Here is a 20,405-nt window from a genome sequence, read left to right on the forward strand (position 1 = left end):
GTCACATACATAACAACATATAAAATCGATTCAAAGTTAGACAGCGTATCTGACACTTTGTCTTTACTGATGTGCACAGCTATGCTTTCATGCATGTTTTCAGGTTTTGTAATCTATCTTCCTTTATCATCCGAACTACATCCAGTTCGAATATATAAATCTATTTCGCTTTCAGAACGCGTCTCAGACTGTAAAAATTGATGATAACCACTCGAATTAAAATTACCCACCTATGTCACTTGAATTCATTTGAATTTTAATTAAATGCAAAATGCGTAAAACAGATACTGACTAAATTACAGAAATAATCTTGTAGAGTTATGTTCAGCAGTGGAACGTATACGTCACTTTCACAATTGAAACTGCAAAACATAATTTAAGCAACAAAATACAATGAACCAGTCGACTACAGCTAACTAAATTGTGCACAATGTTACTGCTGCTAATTTAGAGCTTATACACCGAGGTCTCAGTGCAGAATTTGCTGCTGCAAAGAACAGGATAAGAATAAAAAATTTTACAACCTGCATTCAGTGTCCGATGGATATTGTTTTCGATTTTTAATCCTTCCATTGTCATTTCTCTACATCTCGTCCGGATCAATTTGATTCGTGTAACTAAATGTACAAGAATCAATTAGTTATATGAGAAATACCTGAACTTGGTTAATTCAAATAACTAAATCCATCCTATTACCTCTTACAAATTTCACTAATAGTTTTAGGTTCTTTCACTGAGATCGTCAGTTATTGTATTCCTTTAGTTTCTATTGTTATTTTTTATCATTTTTAACCTTCTGATATTTTATCTGCCTTATTTATCCCATATAAATTATACAGTTATTAACCATGTAGCCTCTGACTAAGTACTAGGAAAATTATATGAATAAAATATTTGGTGGGTTCTCTACAGATATGGTTCTCCAAAAATACAATTGTTTTGTATTAACACGTGGGCGTACTGAAAAGTAATGCCTCAGGATTTTTTATGTGATAACCCTTAATTTTTCTTAAATAAAACAAACTTTATTAACATCCAACATCCTATTCTTCTAATCTACATATTTATTTTTCAACTTAGTCACAGTGATGACGAATATGTTTCTCTCAACGACAGGCCAGTTTCTTGATACCGTCGCTGTAGAAAGTTTGACTTGGTGGACAGAGATAGAGCCTCAGTGTCACCTCTGCTTGTACCTCTTTATCAGTATCAAAGTGAAGTCCTCGAAGTTTATTTTAAGTTTTGGAAACAGATGAAAATCGGAAGCGGCCAAGTGGGGACTATATGGAGGATAACCGATGACAGTCAACCCAATGTGCAGGATTGTTGTAGATGTCGCAGTGCTCGTGTGTGGTCCGATATTGTCATACTGAAGCAGAGGGTGCCCATCTGTGGATCAATTCTTAAAATTCGAAACTCGATTGCAGCATGTTGTTTCTCACTCACTAACGTAATTACGTTACACATTGCTACGTTTCACTCTATAATTCGGAACCGTCTGGCGGCACAGGGCTGCAAATATGTAGACATGAAGAATAAAGACGTAAAATACGTAAGATGTTAATAACGTTCGTGTTATTTAAAGAGCTGTAAGGGTTCTGTCATAAAAAATTAGGAGGCATTGCTTTCCAGCACGCCTCGTAATATAGAGAAGACACAGGATAACTTTTCAAATTATGTGTTTTTATTTTCCTTGGTTGATAAAACTATTCCGTGTATGCACTTGGATTTACATACATTTCTTCTCTTATCGTAATGTTTGATACGCCGTTTTATTCATATGTATTATTGTTAATCGCGGATATCTGATAATGACAGACTAGTTAACAAAAAAAGTCAGACTGTTTTCAATTATGAACTTGATCTAGATTTGCTCGCATCGTCTGTTTCTTTGAAGAGAGAGGCATAGAGAGTGGTGTGAGTTCTTTTCCAGTGATATTACATGTATTACCTGTTGGTGAAACTCATATTCTCTACACGTAACCACGTATTCATTGCAAAAATAACGTTCTCATCTTTTGCTATATGTGTTCCTCATAGAGCACCGATAAGAGACCCAAGCAGGTGAAAGTCCGAGGACAGAGGGTCTAAGTGATAGGGTGGATGGGGCACTGACGTCCAACCTAGTTTTGTAATGTTTTCCTGGATTACGTGTGTGTGGTCATGCGTTGTCGTGTTGGAGCAGTGTTACTTTTTAATCTATTACAAATGAAAGTAACTGGGTAGGCAGCACGTTTGACTACCACGTAAGTGTTTATAGAAATCACCAATTTATGAGTGAATGTCCCAGCGAAAGCAACTATTCCAATCATAAAATAAAATTTATTAACATATTAAAAGATGAGCAGTGCACAAACATTTTAACTCTTAGCACATTAACAATGTTTTTATGTTTCAATTATTTTACTTTTAAGGCAAATATTTTTCAGCAGAAGAAGGGCCGCGCGACATCTGACAGTCTACGTGGCACAATGGCAGAAATGTTAATAAGTGAGTTAGAGAACAGTTCTTGAGAAACGTAATAACTTAAAACAGAAAACGGTTTATGTACATGAAGCTATTCTCCTCTTAAAAACAATGAGGAATGTATCACTTTGCATAAACTCTGCGAAACTATGCTCTTGAAGCAAAATGTGACAAGTGGACTTCATTATAATGAGAAAGTAAAGTATACATGTCATCGAGAGTTACCGAAACCAACATGCACCAACATGATCACAAATGCCTATTCATGCCATTTTCAAAGCTGCACCAGACTACTTTTCAAATTCTCTGCCTTATCGTTAGTACTCCTTCCTTTACAACAAAGTAAAATAAAGAAAGAACTAGATATATTGAAATTAATCGATCTAACGAAGGGTTGTAAAACACCTAAGAAAAATTTAAAAGAATCCCAAAGAACGGTGAATGACACTTCGCGAGTTGTATTGGAGATACAGAAACAAAAGATAATGCTACCACATATAATGGCAAAATTTCCCAAAAAATTGACAAATGCTCCAAAAAAATCAAAGATTATATTACATTTTAAAATGAATAAAATTTCGGGATTTCTTCTTAGACAATAAACTGGACCTAAAAGTGGTACACTATCAAGTATATACAGAAATAACTGCAGTGGTTGTGATCGGCATTGCGTAAATCATATTGGTTAGTTATTTAAGACAGTTTTTAAAAAGCGTATGCAGGGTGAATCAAAAAGAACTTTACAACTTTTGTATGGTACTGGAATTTATTGAGATAACTTACAGAATCGGTAGATGTGCCATTTCGTAGGAAACAACCTCTAGTTTGATTCATATAGTGCATCAGTACACCATTCCGCCAGCAGGAGTGCAAGCATAATGCACAGTTAAAATGGCTGAAACTCCCTCGCAGATTAAAACTGTGTCGGACCGAGACTCGAACTCGGGACCTTTGCTTTTCGCGGGAGAAATTCTGTGGAGTTTGGAAGATAGGAAACAAGGTACTGGTGGAAGTGAGGCTGTGAAGAGGAGTCGCGAGTTGTGCTTGAGTAGCTCGGATGGTAGAGCACTTATCCACGGAAGGCAAAGGTCCCGAGTTCGAGTCTCGGTCCGGCACAGTTTTAATCTGCCGGAAAATTTCATATTAGGGCACACTACGTTGTAGAGTGAAAACTTCATTCCAGTTAAAATGCATACTTTCACTGGGGCGGAGTGTGCTCAGTGTATGCTCTGGTTTGGTGAAACAAATTCTGCAACAACTACTCGGCGTAAATTTCTCACCAAATGCGCTAAAGAACCTCAAAGCAAGCCTTCGACTTACTCTTGGTACAAGAAGTTTGTTGAGACGTGTTGATCACTGCGACAAGATAAATCACCAGTTACTTGTGCTGCATCAATCACATGGCCACATCGCTCCCCAGACTTGACACCACTGGATTTATTTCTCCGGGGTTTCGTTAGAAACAGTGTGTAATTTCGTCTCCTACCAAACAATTTAGCCGATCTGAAATATCGATTTGCCGCGACGAGTGTGGGAAGAAACGGATTGCAGATGGGATGTTTATCGCATCACAAATGATAGCCACATCGAACCAAAATGACACTTGACCCTTTCATGTGAAACTTGAGGTTGTTAGGTACAAAAGACATATCTACCGATTCTGTAAGTTATCTCAATAAATTTGTGCATGAATCCAAAGTTTTAATGTCCTTTTTGACTCACACTGTAAATTCATAGATTCCTAAAGGTAAATATTCCACGAGAGACATAAAACAGAACTTGTATGTGTTATGTACAGCAACCAATGGAAGAAAACACATTGTTCTAAAGGGAATGGAAATTTAAAGCCACAAAAATTACTCGCCCAGCGAGACAAGTTAGAATTATAATTTTAACGAAGGGTTATATCTACATAACAAATATTTTGACGACACACGTCGAATTGTGGTGAACTGGAATCCGGAAACAAGAGGGTTATGTGGCTTCCTGGATCTTACAACAGCAAAACGACAGCGAGATCTTTTTCTCACGGCCGGTCTACACACCTTAGCGGCAAATCAGCGACGGAGAAATACTACAGGAGGACAGAACACGCCAGCAGGAAGTGACCGGTGTTGGCTGCAATGATCTGGTCGCCCCTTTTCTACTTAACACCCTATAATTTTTAAAATTAATTACACAGTTTGTAAGGTGTATGCTTCGCCGGCGATGGGCGAAGCATGACAGAATCTTTGACCAGAGAGTAGTTTATCGTTAGTTGTTGCTTGTCGCGAGTCTGCGCTAGTCTGCGCGAGTCGACAGTCGTAGTCTGTCTGCAGTAGTAGTCAGTCGGATACGGTAGTAGGGAGTCGGCATGCGTCGGCTGTGTGCTCTGGTCGCGACTCTGGTTAGGACTCTGGAGGATGAGTATTGTTGTAGAAGGTAAAGAAGCAGCCTTGCGCATATTTAATAATGTATGTTAATTGTAATTTAATTTGTTCAGAAAAAATGCCCCAAAACAATTTTTTTATAAAGTAACTCTTTTAAAGAAAAGCATTCATTTCAATTTAAAGAATATTTCCTATGCATTCCTTACAAGAATATATATATATATATATATATATATATATATATATATATATATATATATATATATATATATATACGCCAGCATTGCACGAAGCTGTGTCGATAAATAAGAGCAGATATATAATTGCAGTTTTACTGAGTTAAGAATTTTTGCTTGTTTTATTCAGAATACAGGGCCGAAGGTCAGTGCTGCTGTCCTTATAAAATTTACCAGATATTATTATTTCTGTTGAGAGATTCCATTTGGTTCATGGTTCATTATTTAATTAATATTATTGTGTGGTTTTTGGTCAATTTTTATTTATCAGTATTCTGTGGGGAGTTTACGGATGGTTCCATTTCCATTTTTTTTTTATTTAACAAAATTTCGTGTGGAGATGTTACACTTGGCACCATTTCAAATTATCATTTATTAAATTTTGCGGGGAGGTTACACTTGGCGACATCCGGCCAAGATCGTATTTCTTTGGGAATCTTCTGATAAGTAGGCATAAATCTGCTCTTAATTACTTAAATTTAATTAGTATTTGGCGCAGCGCATTTACTAATTTGTCACTCTTTCTTCCACAGATCATCGGCAATTTGTTGCTCTTTGTTGTAATAGTGTTTGTTGCATTTTGCGTTGTGTTTGTTTCATTTGTGAATAATTTTGATTTTTTGATTTGTGAAAAATGCCGCGAAAAACTGTTAACAGTACATCGCGATGTACAATGAGTGAAATAGCAATTCGAATAATTTGAGCGATGGTACTTGCGACACGCAGTGTAATAATGACAGTCCTCAATTTACAGACAATCAGAGTGTGCGGATTATCAATGTTGATTTTGATCCTAGTGATGAACAGACGAATTCAATTGTGTCCTCTGTTAATTTAACGACAATTGATGACGCGGGGGGTTCTGTTGCAATGAGCGTTGCCCAGCTTCACACACCCGGTTTGCAGGATTTACGTAACGAACAGACAATTTTTTCTAACGAAAATGAACAGTATACTCGAAATACGAAAGATTTATTTAATTCCGATTTAGTGACCAACAGTGCACATTCGATTGGAAAACCTTTTCGAGAATCACGGAATGACCAAATGGTTACAGAAAACGTGACAACTGCAGGTATGCCATCAAACAGCACAGAGAATAGAGTAGGTAGTATTGGCATGGATCAAGTTATGGCATTATTGGTACAATTTAGTGAAAATTTCAAACAACTTAATGAAAAAATAGGCAGCAATTGCAAACAGTCGGATGAAAGACAAGACTACAATCACAAACAACTTAATGAAAAACTAGACAACAATTCCCGACAGCTTAGTGAACAGATTGCTGCTGTTGCCGCGCAGTGTCATGATACTAAGGAACAATTACGTGTGGAAATTGAGGCTTGCGCTAGGAAAAGTAGTGAAGAAATTAGATCTGTTGCTCAAGATTTAAGAGATATGCAAAGAGCTACAACAGAATCACTTAGAGATGAAATTAGTGCAGTCGGTAAACAATGCTCTGAAAAAGCAACACAGTTACGCGACGAGTTTAAATTAATGACAGCAGAACTTTCGCGCACGCTGGATGGAAAAGTAGACGCGAAATTCGACCAACAGAACAGTCAAATTGACGAACGTTTTAATCACCACCTACAAAACAGTGAAACGCGTTTCCATAAATTTATACAGGAACAAAATAAAGTAAAACGACAAGTCATGGAAACAATTAGTGCACAGAGACAGGAAGATAAACGTAAATTGTTTGCGAAAGCAAAAACATACGTAGACAACAATATTGCTACAGTATCGGACGAAATTAATACCATCAAACAGTTGAACACCGAATTCCGTGATGAAATTTCTGATCTTAAATCAAAAACAGATACACACACAGTAGATATTCAGACGGTGACAGTCAGACTCTAACAATTAGAACTAACACAGGATTCCGATGACATCAAAGCTGACGTTAAAAAACTGAACGAAACCACACGAAAATACAAAAACAAATTAATGCTTTTGACACTAAAAACGATGATCAGGTAAAAATACTGACTGAAAAATATGATGAATTGGCCAGTCGTATTGACGTTATTGAAAGTAATAATGATAACAAATCAGACGATACTTCACCGATTTCGTTTAACCAAACACCTGAATTCCAATATTTACAGCAGACTATCAGTGAGATAGATTCGTCTAATAATACATTACGTAGAAAATTGTCAACTTTACAGCAAGAGGTTACAGAGATGAAAAATGTTTCAGTCACTAACACGGCACATTCCGATCATTTTTCACATTCGTACAGCCAGTATAACTTAAGTAATTTACAGAAAGTACGTGACTTAAAATCCGAAAAGACACAGACAAACAGATTCTTATGTAATAGTTAACCTGTTCACACATTCAGTGACGAGAACGTTGATTATAAGCAATTTGTATCTGTAAAAAAATCTAAGGTATTTGAAAATGACAGAACACAGGTACACGCTTTGAACTGGATACGACAATTTGCTCTTGAATTTTTACCAACATTTCGTGTAATGCAGAAACTACAATTAGCATGGATACAGCAATTTATTTTTGAATTTTCACCGGCATTGCCTGTAACGCAAAAGCAAAAATGTATTTGCAGCGCGTAATTGACCTCAGGGGATTCATTACACTTTAATGAATATGTGCCGTAGCGTGCACAGGGCCCCGAGCCGTAGTAGTGCTGTTTCATCTTTAGTTTTCTGCACTGCTGCCTTCTCTTCTACTGTCCTTTATATCTATCAAAACAGCTCTTTAACTATTGCTCTACCTAGTATTAAGAAAAGTGTAAAGAAAACCCGATATGACAAATTTTACCGAAAGTGACAATTTATCATTAGACGCTCCAGAAATGACAAACACGAGAACATTAATAACGAAAAAATTTTAATCATCAGTATGTGTAAAATTATCAGCAACAGCGAACGCATTTTTTGTAACAATACAGGTTTTTCACCGCAATAGCAACAAAACCAGCCGGTTAGCATACCTAACCAACAATGTAATGTACAAGGTCAACCAAGCTTTAATGTTTCGCAGCGTGCACGTATAGCGTCGGCCCCAACAAAAAGTTACGCACAGCAACAAGGAAATCAGTACGTACAGAAAACACACTATTTCAATTCCTATCGCAATGCACCATATAGCAATGACTATCATGACAGACGTAAAAGTAATGAGCACAATTTTCAGCGTACATTTAGTAACAGTCGGTCTTATCAGCAGCAAGAACATCCGCCACAACATATAATCATGAATGAACCAGACAGTAGGTATCATTCAGAGCGTAATACGTCTGGAAGAAATAATAGAACAGTACAAATAGTGGAAATGCCACAGCATCCTCCTGAAAATAATAACACGTCAGATCGAATTTGTCTAGATACAGTACAGGTTGCATATCCCAGTAACGCAAGCAATACTTTTGACACGCAGAATCTTGTTCACGAGAATGTTATTTGAAACATGCTTTGTTGAATGCACCACTTTTATCGCACCCAGATCTTATCAGAAATTTTTCCATTGCCACCGACAGTTCTAACACCGCTTTAGGCGTACACATTTTTCAGGAAATTGAAGAAGATGGTTGTACAGTAATTAAAAACATCGCTTTTGCAAGTCGCATTCTGTCACCTGCTTAACGCAATTATTCTGTTGCTGAACTTGAAACATTGTGTGTTGTATGGGGTTTTACGAGATTTCGGCATTTCCTTTATGGAAGACATACCACCGTTTACACAGATCATAGAGCTATACAGTTTTTACTTTCCGCTAAATTTACACACGACAGGTTAAGCAGATGAAACTTTATTTACAGGAATTTAATTTTACAATTGTTCACATTCCCGGCACGCAAAATATTGTAGCAGACGCACTATCCCGTTCTCTTAACAACAATCAGCAAGACATCGCAACCAACTTCTGCAAAGCAAATTTCAGCGTCATGTACATTCAACAAGTTGCATTTGAAAATTTCATTTCGTCGTCATTACAAGACATAGCACAAGAGCAGAATAAAGACAACGTATGGACAGAGATTAAACACCTTTGGCAAGATAGGAATAATGTTACCATTAGAAACCATTACACTGTACGCAATGACATTCTGTTTCGCCGCTCTCATCCTGACAGCAACAATTGGTTATTATGCATTCCTGACGAACTTGTTAACAAATTAATCTGGTATACTCATTTAAGTTACGCACATTACGGAGCCAGAAAATGTTTTCTTATACTGAGACAGAACTGTTATTTTACCAACATGGAGAAACGTATACGACGAGTTTTAGCGTCATGTAAAATCTGCCAGAAAGCTAAATCAGATACGACTTCACATATTCCTCCATTACATCCCATTGTACCTGTTAAATTAAGACACATGGCTGCTGTAGACATTTTTGGTCCAATTCCCAGAACTAATAGAGGTTTTTGCTACATCTTTGTCGCTGTTGAACTCACTTCAAAATTTGTTACCTTCACTCCGTTACGCAAAGCTACTGCTAAAACTGTTTCTAAAGCATTTGTAAAACATTTTCTATTTCATGTAGGGCATGTGTTGAAAGTAATTTCCGAATTCTATCTAGTGATATATTAATTTTATCAAATTTTCTCTCTATTAAAGTCTTCAATTCTCGCCTCTATTAACTACACAACATACAAGCTGTACACAAAGAAGATCACATTTCTTGTCGTTATACACCCTAGACCGTGCATATTTTTCATTTTTTATGTATGTATGATTGTTTTCCTGTTTTGTTTGTATGCACTATGAAATATTTAAGATATAACAAACACCAGTTGACTTTAACATTTTGCCTTTTGATAGCTAAACATCGAGGCTACTTTACTTTTTTTGCTGCTACATTGTGATACACTGTGTACATTTTTGCTTCTGAACACTGTCAATGTTTTTGACATATTACGTTTTCTGTCATGCTATGCTGTATGCTCAATTATGTTACTATAATCCAGTTTTTATCTAATGGGTATATGAATTAAATGCAAGACATTAATCTTTGTTCATCATTTTCAGAAGGAAATAACGTGCAAACGAAATAAATTAAACAGAAATGGGAATTTCACCTTCGGAATGAACGAAAGAGGATGCAATATCTCGTGATGAAGAGTAAATGGATCAGAATTAACAAGCATTAACAAGAATATACTATACATATCGTAGAATAGCAGTCTTAACTAATTTTTTCTTTCAGAATACGAGGCGATTAATCCAGGCTGTCAGACAGAACTACACATCTTAGTTTTAGTGATGAAATATGCTAGAAATAAGGAATAGTTGTATAATGAATAATGAAGTGACTTTTTTGCAGATGATAATGAATGGTGATGAATAATGACGAAGAATATGCTACTATGGATAATGAAGATTTTCTTTGCAGGTGATGATAATAATGGAGTTATGGTGATATGGATAATGAAGTTTTTCTTTGCAGATGAAAATAATGATGAAGCTTATATATTTGCTGTTAGTTAAGAGATGCTATGTAGTTATTTAAGTATTTGTATGGTACGATGACTGAAGGTTTTGGAAAGGACAGCTAGAGAAAATATATTTTTTATACACATTTCACTACCTGTTAATTCGAAGTTCATTACTTTTCAGCATAATATGCGTTTCTTCTTTCAGCTCAATAATCCATTTTGTATTGTTTCCAGGAGAAACTTTTCATGATACTTACTAAACCTGTTACTTATTAAACCTGTACTAGTACTTGCATTTTTTTTACCCAGTTGTGTCTACCATTTATAAATGTGATCACATATACTGCCTTTGTTTCATAACCTTGCTATAGCTGACTCATGACGAATGGCGTTACACATCTTCATTTGCAGCAATAACTCAAAAGCATACAAAGTAATTACCAGTCCCAAATAATGCTACTAGTTTAAGAGAGTTCTGAATAATACTGATCAGCTCTGGATAGTATGTCACTTCAATAATGACTTCTTAATAATACAAAAAAAAAATGCTTTGTAGCTGGCCAATGAATGCCACTGTTTATTGTAATAAGATTACCAATGAGTGCCAATAATTACTATATTCAGATAATTTTATGAACATTATTCTGTAATACTACATACATGGTACAGAAATGTTCAATAACTGGGCGATGAGTGCCACCAATTACTCAAATCAGTTGTTAGACTAGTGTAATTCTCAATGAAGACTACTATGTGACTTAATGTCTTTCACCTTCTGACCTAATTACCAGAAATTACTGCAATATCCATTTGTCCTGTCTATCCTCATGATCATGGAGCACTATATTTGGTTTTTGCACTAATTCTACGTTGGTCTACTTTACAAGAACATGGTGTTGACACGACATGCTGTCCACCACCTTGAGCGATGGAGATGTTATTATGGTCCCACTGTTTGGTGTACCTAGTGTACTACCAAAATGATAGCATGGAATATTATTACGACATTTCTATGTCCTGGCTACACTGATTAATACTTCAAGGAAAAGAGCTTCAGATTGTCTCACCTGGTGTTGTGCTTCTGTAGAAAGATATGGACTTTCAGTGCAGCTGCGTGCAACCTAAAGTGCTACAACCATGACGCAATCCTTCCTATTCCTTTCCTAATTCTTGTAAAATGAAAAAGTCATATACTGTGCGTGTGCACTTCCTTTCATTTGTTAATGAGATCAGTTGTCCTGAAAATACTAAAGACTTCTATAGTGCATGTGCACTTTATTTCACTCCTTGATATGTTTATTTGTTGTAGAAAAATATTAGAGAGTTTTACAGTGCGTGTGCACTTTATGTTTTGTACTCATAGTGTATACATTTTGTGATTCCGAGATATGTTCTGAACTTCAGTGCGTGTGCACTTTTGTCATTTGTCAATATGATTTGTACTCATTAGGTTTATTTGTTGTAAAAATATTAGAGAGTTTTACAGTGCGTGTGCACTTTATGCCATTTGTACTCATTACGTATACATTTTGTGGTTTTCTGATATGTTCTGTACTACAGTGCGTGTGCACTTTTGTCATTTATCAATATGATTTGTATTCATTGTATATACATTTTGTGATTTGATGATATATTCTGTAATACAGTGCGTGTGCATTTTTTTTCATTTATCAATATGATTTGTACTCATTGCATATACATTTTGTGATTTGCTGATATGTTCTGTACTACAGTGTGTGTGCACTTTTGCCATTTGTTAATATGTTTTGTACTCATTATGTATACATTTTGTCATTGCCTGATATGTTCTGTACTCAGTGCATGTGCAATATATTTTATTTCAATGTTCTGCACCTATATATATGTACATATTCTGTGATTGTAAAGTTAATTAATTATGAAAAATTTGTTGCTCATGGCAAGTCCAATTGACTCACCATCGCTGCCAAATTTTTCCCCCCCAGTGGAGGGTTATGTAAGGTGTATGCTTCGCCGGCGATGGGCGAAGCATGACAGAATCTTTGACCAGAGAGTAGTTTATCGTTAGTTGTTGCTTGTCGCGAGTCTGCGCTAGTCTGCGCGAGTCGACAGTCGTAGTCTGTCTGTAGTAGTAGTCAGTCGGATACGGTAGTAGGGAGTCGGCATGCGTCGGCTGTGTGCTCTGGTCGCGACTCTGGTTAGGACGCTGGAGGATGAGTATTGTTGTAGAAGGTAAAGAAGCAGCCTTGCGCATATTTAATAATGTATGTTAATTGTAATTTAATTTGTTCAGAAAAAAATGTCCCAATAACAATTTTTTTATAAAGTAACTCTTTTAAAGAAAAGCATTCATTTCAATTTAAAGAATATTTCCTATGCATTCCTTACAAGAATATATATATATATATATATATATATATATATATATATATATATATATATATATATATATATATATACGCCAGCATTGCACGAAGCTGTGTCGATAAATAAGAGCAGATATATAATTGCAGTTTTACTGAGGTAAGAACTTTTGCTTGTTTTATTCAGAATACAGGGCCGAAGGTCAGCGCTGCTGTCCTTATAAAATTTACCAGATATTATTATTTCTGTTGAGAGGTTCCATTTGGTTCATGGTTCATTATTTAATTAATATTATTGTGTGGTTTTTGGTCAATTTTCATTTATCAATATTCTGTGGGGAGTTTTCGGATGGTTCCATTTCCATTTTTTTTTATTTAACAAAATTTCGTGTGGAGATGTTACACTTGGCTCCATTTCAAATTATCATTTATTAAATTTTGCGGGGAGGTTACAAGTTCACTGATGTAGACCTCTAATTACGTCTCTGTTATCAGTTGACAGCATGCTCTTGTAGAAGACTATTATACTTTTCAGTACTTTTCCTACTTTTGGATTGTCTAGTATTTGATTCTTCTACCACCTTTAGATAGCTTTCTGAGATTAATTTTTTTATTTGTGAAATTTTGTTTCATGCAGTAAAATTAATAAAGGAACTGTGACATCTAGCGTGTCGGTGTCAAGTTCTTAAAAGTATCAGCACAGAATACATAACAGTTTTAATGAACATCATGGCGGGTTTGGCTACGTTTTACGAGTTACTCCCCTTAACCAAGTTTTCATAGTATGTGCAGCACATGAAGTATAGGTGACGTTCAGTGCAGTTTTCTGTCTAATGTAAATCTAAAGATAGCCGCTTGATCAGTCAACAAAGGTCATACTGCATAAATTTGCCATCAACCTAATCTTAATTTTATATTAAAAATGTTTTTCGACTTCCGTTTGAAGATTTCCGCGAACAAACGTCATGTCTTAAGACATGGACAACGAAATAGTTCAGAATAATTTTGCTGTCGTGTGCTGAAGTGATAAACAAAATGTACTGAAAATAGCTGTCAAGCGTATATTTGGAAAGCATATAGAATCACAATTATGATTTCGGAACCGTCATGACGTGACATATTTATCTTTGAAAGTTCCTGAAAGTTAATCGAGTTTTAGGAAACGCCCTTAATGTATCGTGGCACGGCGGTCTTTTTTGTCATCCACATTGATATGAGGTGGTTTATCTGTGCAGCGTGTATATAAAGCCTCAGCAAAGCACTGTTGGGTATCTTCTTACTGTTAGAGACGCCCAGAGTGACTTGTGTCCCAACTATCATGAAGGGTAAGTGAAAGTTCTGTTGTATTTTAAATGAAAAAGATATAATTCTTGTAGCGATAGTCACCTGTAAAGTATTTGTCATCCGGATGTGCGCAAGACATTTATTGTTACTGGCAAAATGCACATTGCTAGCCAGTTGTGTAGTAAACATTTGTCAGGCAATGGCCTATAAAATACTGCTAGTTACCTGGTTAGAATGATCGAATCTGGGGTAACAGTTAAGAAATTACAAGTGAGTCTGAGTTGCTGTGCCACGAGATGAGCATACACTCGGCCGGTAGGGATACATGGGAGTCCTTTGTGGTCTCTGTGTCTCATATATCTAACACGTGAAATTATATACAAAAATTAGTACATCAATGACTGCTTGTTTACGAGTCATTAGAATTCGTGCGTGATCGTAAGTTATATTAATAAAATATATTGTATTAGGAAGGGGGTATGTTACTTCCGATTTCCATGACATAAACGCAGATCACATTATTTGGAACAGAATTCCATTTTTAAGAACGACGTCTCTTCGGTCATAGGGTGATGAAATTTCAACTTCCTGGTGAATCCTTCAGGCCATGAGCCTTGCCAACCCAGCTTCACCAGAAACATCTCGGAAGATGTATAGTGCTGCTTTCGCGAAACGTCAGGAACAGAAGAGTTGTTTTCGACAACGACCATATAGGCTGGAAGATTCATCAGCAACGATGACGTTCAGTCACGAAAGGCTTCATTGTTCGAAGGCACTGACTATGTGAATATTTATTATTTATCAATATGCCTTTGTTACTTTACTGAATAATAGTGGAAGTAGAAGCCATTAGGTTGTTGGGGCACAGAGTGCCATCGTTGCACCACATCATAGAAAATATAATCTAGTTGAAATGGGGATACGTAAGGAATGAAGATAAGATACTCAGAGAGATGGCACATGTGATGTTCAACATTTAGTGTAAGTAGGGTCTTCTGTGACAAAGAAGTCATAGTGCCACAAATTTAAAGAAAAGAAAATTAAGTTAAAGGCAACTAGGACAATTATTCCTGAAAAGGTTTGGAAATCCTGCTGAAGGTCTCATTAAAAGGAAATTCCCCTTCAGGTAACACTCTCAAGCCAGTATCTTCGGCTATGGAGTTCCAACTGAATGTTACGACATTTAACGACAAACTAGGTAGTCAGTATTCTTGAAAGCAATGGAAACATGTAACACGATGCATAATACAATCAACGCAAAAATTGTATGACCATCTCCCCAGTTAATATTGCTTTGGTGTTAGGATCATGATACTTACTTAAATGTAGCCACTGAGGAAAACGTTGTTGTTGTTGTCTTCAGTCAAAGGACTGGTTTGACGCAGCTCTCCATGCTAATCTATTCCGTGCAAGCCCCTTCACCTCCAAATACTGCAACGTACATCCTTCTGAATCTGTTTACTGTACTCATCTCTTGGTCTGCCTCTACTTGTCTTCCAAGCTCTGTTCAGTTCGTCCTCCATAGTTATGTGATCTACCTATCTCATTTTCAGCATTTTCTGTAGCGCAACATGTTGAGTGCTTCTATTCTCTTCTCGTCTATCTTCTGTGCATCATCAGTCCTTGTAGCGCAACATGAGCACCACAATTTGTTTACGTTCCCCGCGTCATTGAGTGATTTGTTTTTACTTTTGCTAACTGATTTTTCTGTGTAAACATGTTGCGTCCTGTGACCACGACAGTCCACACCTGACTACTCTTACTGTTCCAGTGCTGGCTTCTCTCCTGGCTGTGTGCGTGCTGGTAGCCGTGGTGTCGGCGGCCCCCAACTGCCCGCAGTACGACGGCTCCACGCCCGTCTTCTTCCCTGACGAGAACGACAGCAGCAGCTTCTACGAGTGCAGCAACGGCAGGTCCGTCCACATGGCCTGCCCCAGTGGCACCGTCTGGAACTCCAACATCAACACCTGCGACTGGCCCCAGTCCAGGAAGTAGAAAGCGCCGTATGAGTAGATCTCTGACATTTGACATAATATGGAATGACGCTAAAAATGTACTCAAGTAGATTTCACAATGTACTCTAATGTAATAGTCAACTTTAAATAAACAGCAATAAGTAAAACAAAATGATTCGTTGTTATTGTGAAAGAAGAATGTCGAATAATCCTACAATGGAAGAAATTAAAAAAATGTGATGAATAATTGATGATACTGAAAGAAGTTAGTGATGGGGGGCAAAGCGCCGATTATGTTCTTCGCCGTACATGGTGATGGGGTACTAGTCTAACTTTCAGGTGGATGAAGATAGAATTCCTTCTCTAGTTATCCAGATTTTAATTTTGTGGGCATCCCAAAATCCCCGCGTTAATTCCTTACGTAAGGATGCAACCAGCTTTATTCCCCGTTCTTGACCATTTCTAAATCGAAATCTGATTTTGAACCATAATCCCCCTAACATCCTTCCTCCAATGTGTTTTGTTGTGTCAATAATATTCTTTACTTTGTGATTTGACGGGTAATGATGCAAGTACGATCTCTTCTTATTTTTTTTGGGGTGGGGGGTGAGTCAAGGTGTGGTCGGGTGGAGGATACTCCTTCTATTCTGTCAAGGAGTGCGTTTAAAAACGAAGCTGATTTCTATGTCATACTGTTGATTGAGTGTACATAAACTTATGTCTTGTCTTTTTTTGGCTTCATAAACATTTTATTTTATGCGATATTACTTTTATGTTGTCATTTCATGTGCTGACACGTTCCGTGACTTTGGAGATTTGCTTCTCAATTCGGTACTACGGAATTAGACGTGTAACATAAAATAAACAGAGAGGCGGTCAAGGTGCACGCCAAAGACATGTCCGAACATCAGACTTTGAGCAGATGGTGCTGGATCGTGTGGCCGACTACCCAGAAACGAGCACACGTCAACTTGCTGTGAAACGCACACTTTGAGGGATATATCGAGGAGAATACTGATGGAACGATTATTACACCCTCTCATACAGAACCTTTGCTACCACTGGATTTTAAGCCCCGCATTCACTAACGTCAGTGGATTACCCGTTGTAGTGCTGTAGTTCCGAACTTCATACGGCTTTTATTGTTCATGGATGAGGCCTCATTCATCCCTGATGGTGTTTCCAACAATTGCAACATCCATGTGTGGAGCGAGGACAGTCCTCACGCCATCCACATAGATGACCACTAGCAGCGATTCTCCGTCAACGTTGGGCGGGCATTGTCCAAGGTCACCTAATAGGACTTTATTTGCTGCCTCCCCGGCTGGTCCTCGTTAGCTGGTTTTCCTGTAAGATGTGCTGCCACAATTCTTGGAGAATGTCCTCCTTGTTGTCCGTAAAAGGAAGTTGTTTCAACACGACGGTACACGAGCTCATATCGACGTTAATGTCCACAAACACAAAAAAAAAGCCAAAAGAAATCATACCATCGGAAGGGGACGTCCTCTCCCACGTCCTGCGCGATCGCCATGTCTCATGCCTCTGTTCATTTTCTCTGGTGTTACGTCAAGACACTGGTGTATGAAATCCCCCTACGAACCGTTGAAAACCTGATTTTTACGGCTGAATCTGCTTTTCTCCTGTTACAACAGACACTAGGAATCATCGAGAAAGTGCGGCAGTACTTCATTGCCATACATGTACTGCGACTGGTGCTCGACACTTAGAGCAATTACTATGAGCTGCTTTCTTGTTGTGCAGTGTACGCTGTTTGTGTCTATAGCACAGTAAATATAATCGACTGTTGAACCACTATCACCTGTTTCAAATTGACCCAAAGATTTGAGGCTGATGCCAAGACATTCGCATTCAGCGAATTCACTATGAATTAATTTTGAACCGTTGTCGATTGTCGTTAATGGCTGTTCATCGAGAGAAGCAGGTAATGATTTTGAAGATTTAAGACCTAGTGTCAACATTATTCAACATTCCTTTTGCATGTACTATTTTTCTACACAGTCTCCGTTTATAACAGTAATCCATCGACGTGTTTTCCCCTTTTATTATTTTGGAATACTTTAATGGTTTTTTCTATCTTCTGTGTCTCAGATAAATCATGTAGTTATGTACCGTGTAGACTGTGTAAGAACAAAATATTTCTATAATCATCTGTGGATATGGTTAATGATAGACACAGTTTAACTTCCCAAATCAACTTTTCCTTTGTTTAGTCAGTTCATAACATAATCTTGAGTATGCACTGTGTTTACATACATTTCTTCTCTCAGTAATGTCAGGTACTCTGCTGTTTTCATATCCATTCTTATAATTATAGCTACTGATTTCAGTGACGAAAAAGAACTAACTTCTGTGGCGTCAACTCCATCTTAGAAAAAAATGGGCATTAAAGAATGCGTAAAGAATAATGCGAATCTCTGCCCCACTTCAGATCAGGTGGTAAAATCCAATTAATATTTGGTTATACATATGATGTGTTTCCTGTTGGTGGCAGAAAGAAACAGGGATGTTACGTTGCCCCAATTTAGATATAAATTATTCAGTTGGATCTCTTCCTGCCTACTACGTGTCTGTCATTGTTTTCTAATTTAATTTATTTTTCATTAGCATGACAGGGATATTAATCTTCTGAGTAGTTTACGATACTTTGTATAGAAAGAAGCACGTAATACTACACGTGACAGAAAAGATACACCAATAGTTGCTAAAAGTGTGACTAACGTAAAGGTGTAATATACATTGCTAAAAGTAAAAAAGGATGTAAACGTTCCGAAAAACCGTTGTATGATTACTTTAAGGTCAGTAACGTTATTTAGTAGATAATATACAGACTGAATCACAGTCAGCTCACTGTATTTCCACATAACCATATCTTTCATATTTCATATTCGCATTGCTGGGTAATTTCTCGCTGACATTTTTCTATATAGTGTTTGCAGTACTTGGACGAACACCGCTCCATAACTCCCTCAAATTCATGAACATACAGTATTTCTAGACACATTGTTGAAGTTAACCGAGTCCACGACAGAGACGAAACGAGAGTATAAATTTCGGGGTAAGTGATCAGCTTCGTCGCGTTGGAGAGTGTTCGAATTTCATCACCGATTACAAACTTTCAGTAAGTTTTCAATCCACAGAGCTCAGACTACGAATTATGTCGTCTAAAATCTCTTCATACTGGCAGCACAGATAACACATGCATGACCATATGTGACACGGAGTGTACACTTAAAAAAAAAAAACACAACACAACCCCGACATATATATGTCATTAGAATTTTCAGTCCACAACGAAAAGCAGATTGATCTGCAAAAATTTAGCAGGTAAATCCAACTTATCTATAAATCCGCAACTTCACCTTCTCTCACACAAAGTATTTATTTTCAGTAGGTAGCCCCATATTACGTATTTCATTACATGGTTGAAAGCTGGACCGAGAAAGTCTTCGTACAGATACAACTATCCTTCACAGGGAAACTCTGAGTTTGTTCTCGAAATTACTGGTAAAAAATTATGAAGAGGAAAAGCAGAGCAATATTTTGTCAGATCAGAGCAAGTTACCAAAAACACTGGTAAATAGTCAATAAGAAAGTCATACTAAATCATGTCACTGAAAGACATTTACTTATGCAATATGACAAGTATTTAAATGACTCGTAAACCTGACAGGCGTAGCAAAAATCTGTGTTCCCTTCAAAATGAACGAGGGAACTTATCACTACTAAATGAAGCACGAATCACAATTGCCTTGATTTATTTTGAGAAAGTTATTGACAAAACAACTAACAAATAGTGGCAACGGTAGTGTAATAAGACCTTGACTTATCTGGCGCAGGGGTTAGGAGAAGATGCTAATAATCGTGCAGGTGAATTAATTGTAATTGGGATGCGCCCATTGACTGTGGTGATGCAGACTGAAAACAGATAGTACTATAGAAGGGAAGACATCACACCTGTGATTGTATTTGAAAGCAGACTGCTCACTGATTCGAGGTACAAATCTCCAAAGTGAAGTTTGAAATGATCTAAATGTTGTGAAATGAGTTTAGTTTCCGTATACCTTGTCTCGTTGTTGTCGCTCGATCTCACCGTAGTGTTGTAGGTAGAGGCTGGAGTGGCTGCAAAATCAGTTGCTGGCGGAACCAACGACTCTCACCAATGGTAAAGAGCAGAGCAGTCCGAAATTTCTGTAAGTCCCTAGATACATTAGCCCTGGCGGTGGCACTCAGTGGCGATCAAGTAGAAGACAGGGGCTCGGATAAAGTTAATCATGCAGGAGAAGATATTCCTGATCCAATGCTTACTACAAGGAAACC

General features: G+C 37.3%; 1 protein-coding gene across 1 annotated transcript; it reads left to right on the top strand.

Annotated features, from left to right (window-relative positions):
- The first annotated feature begins 14,087 nt into the window (after positions 1-14,087).
- Positions 14,088-16,239, top strand: LOC126251786 (peritrophin-1-like). Its single transcript, XM_049952413.1, has 2 exons — positions 14,088-14,153; positions 15,884-16,239. Exons 1-2 carry the CDS (start codon positions 14,147-14,149, stop codon positions 16,105-16,107), a joined length of 231 nt encoding a protein of 76 aa, XP_049808370.1. The 5' UTR covers positions 14,088-14,146; the 3' UTR covers positions 16,108-16,239.
- The last annotated feature ends 4,166 nt before the right edge of the window (positions 16,240-20,405 follow it).

This window comes from Schistocerca nitens, chromosome 4 (assembly GCF_023898315.1).
Source record: "Schistocerca nitens isolate TAMUIC-IGC-003100 chromosome 4, iqSchNite1.1, whole genome shotgun sequence".
In the NCBI taxonomy this organism is placed as follows: domain Eukaryota; kingdom Metazoa; phylum Arthropoda; class Insecta; order Orthoptera; family Acrididae; genus Schistocerca; species Schistocerca nitens.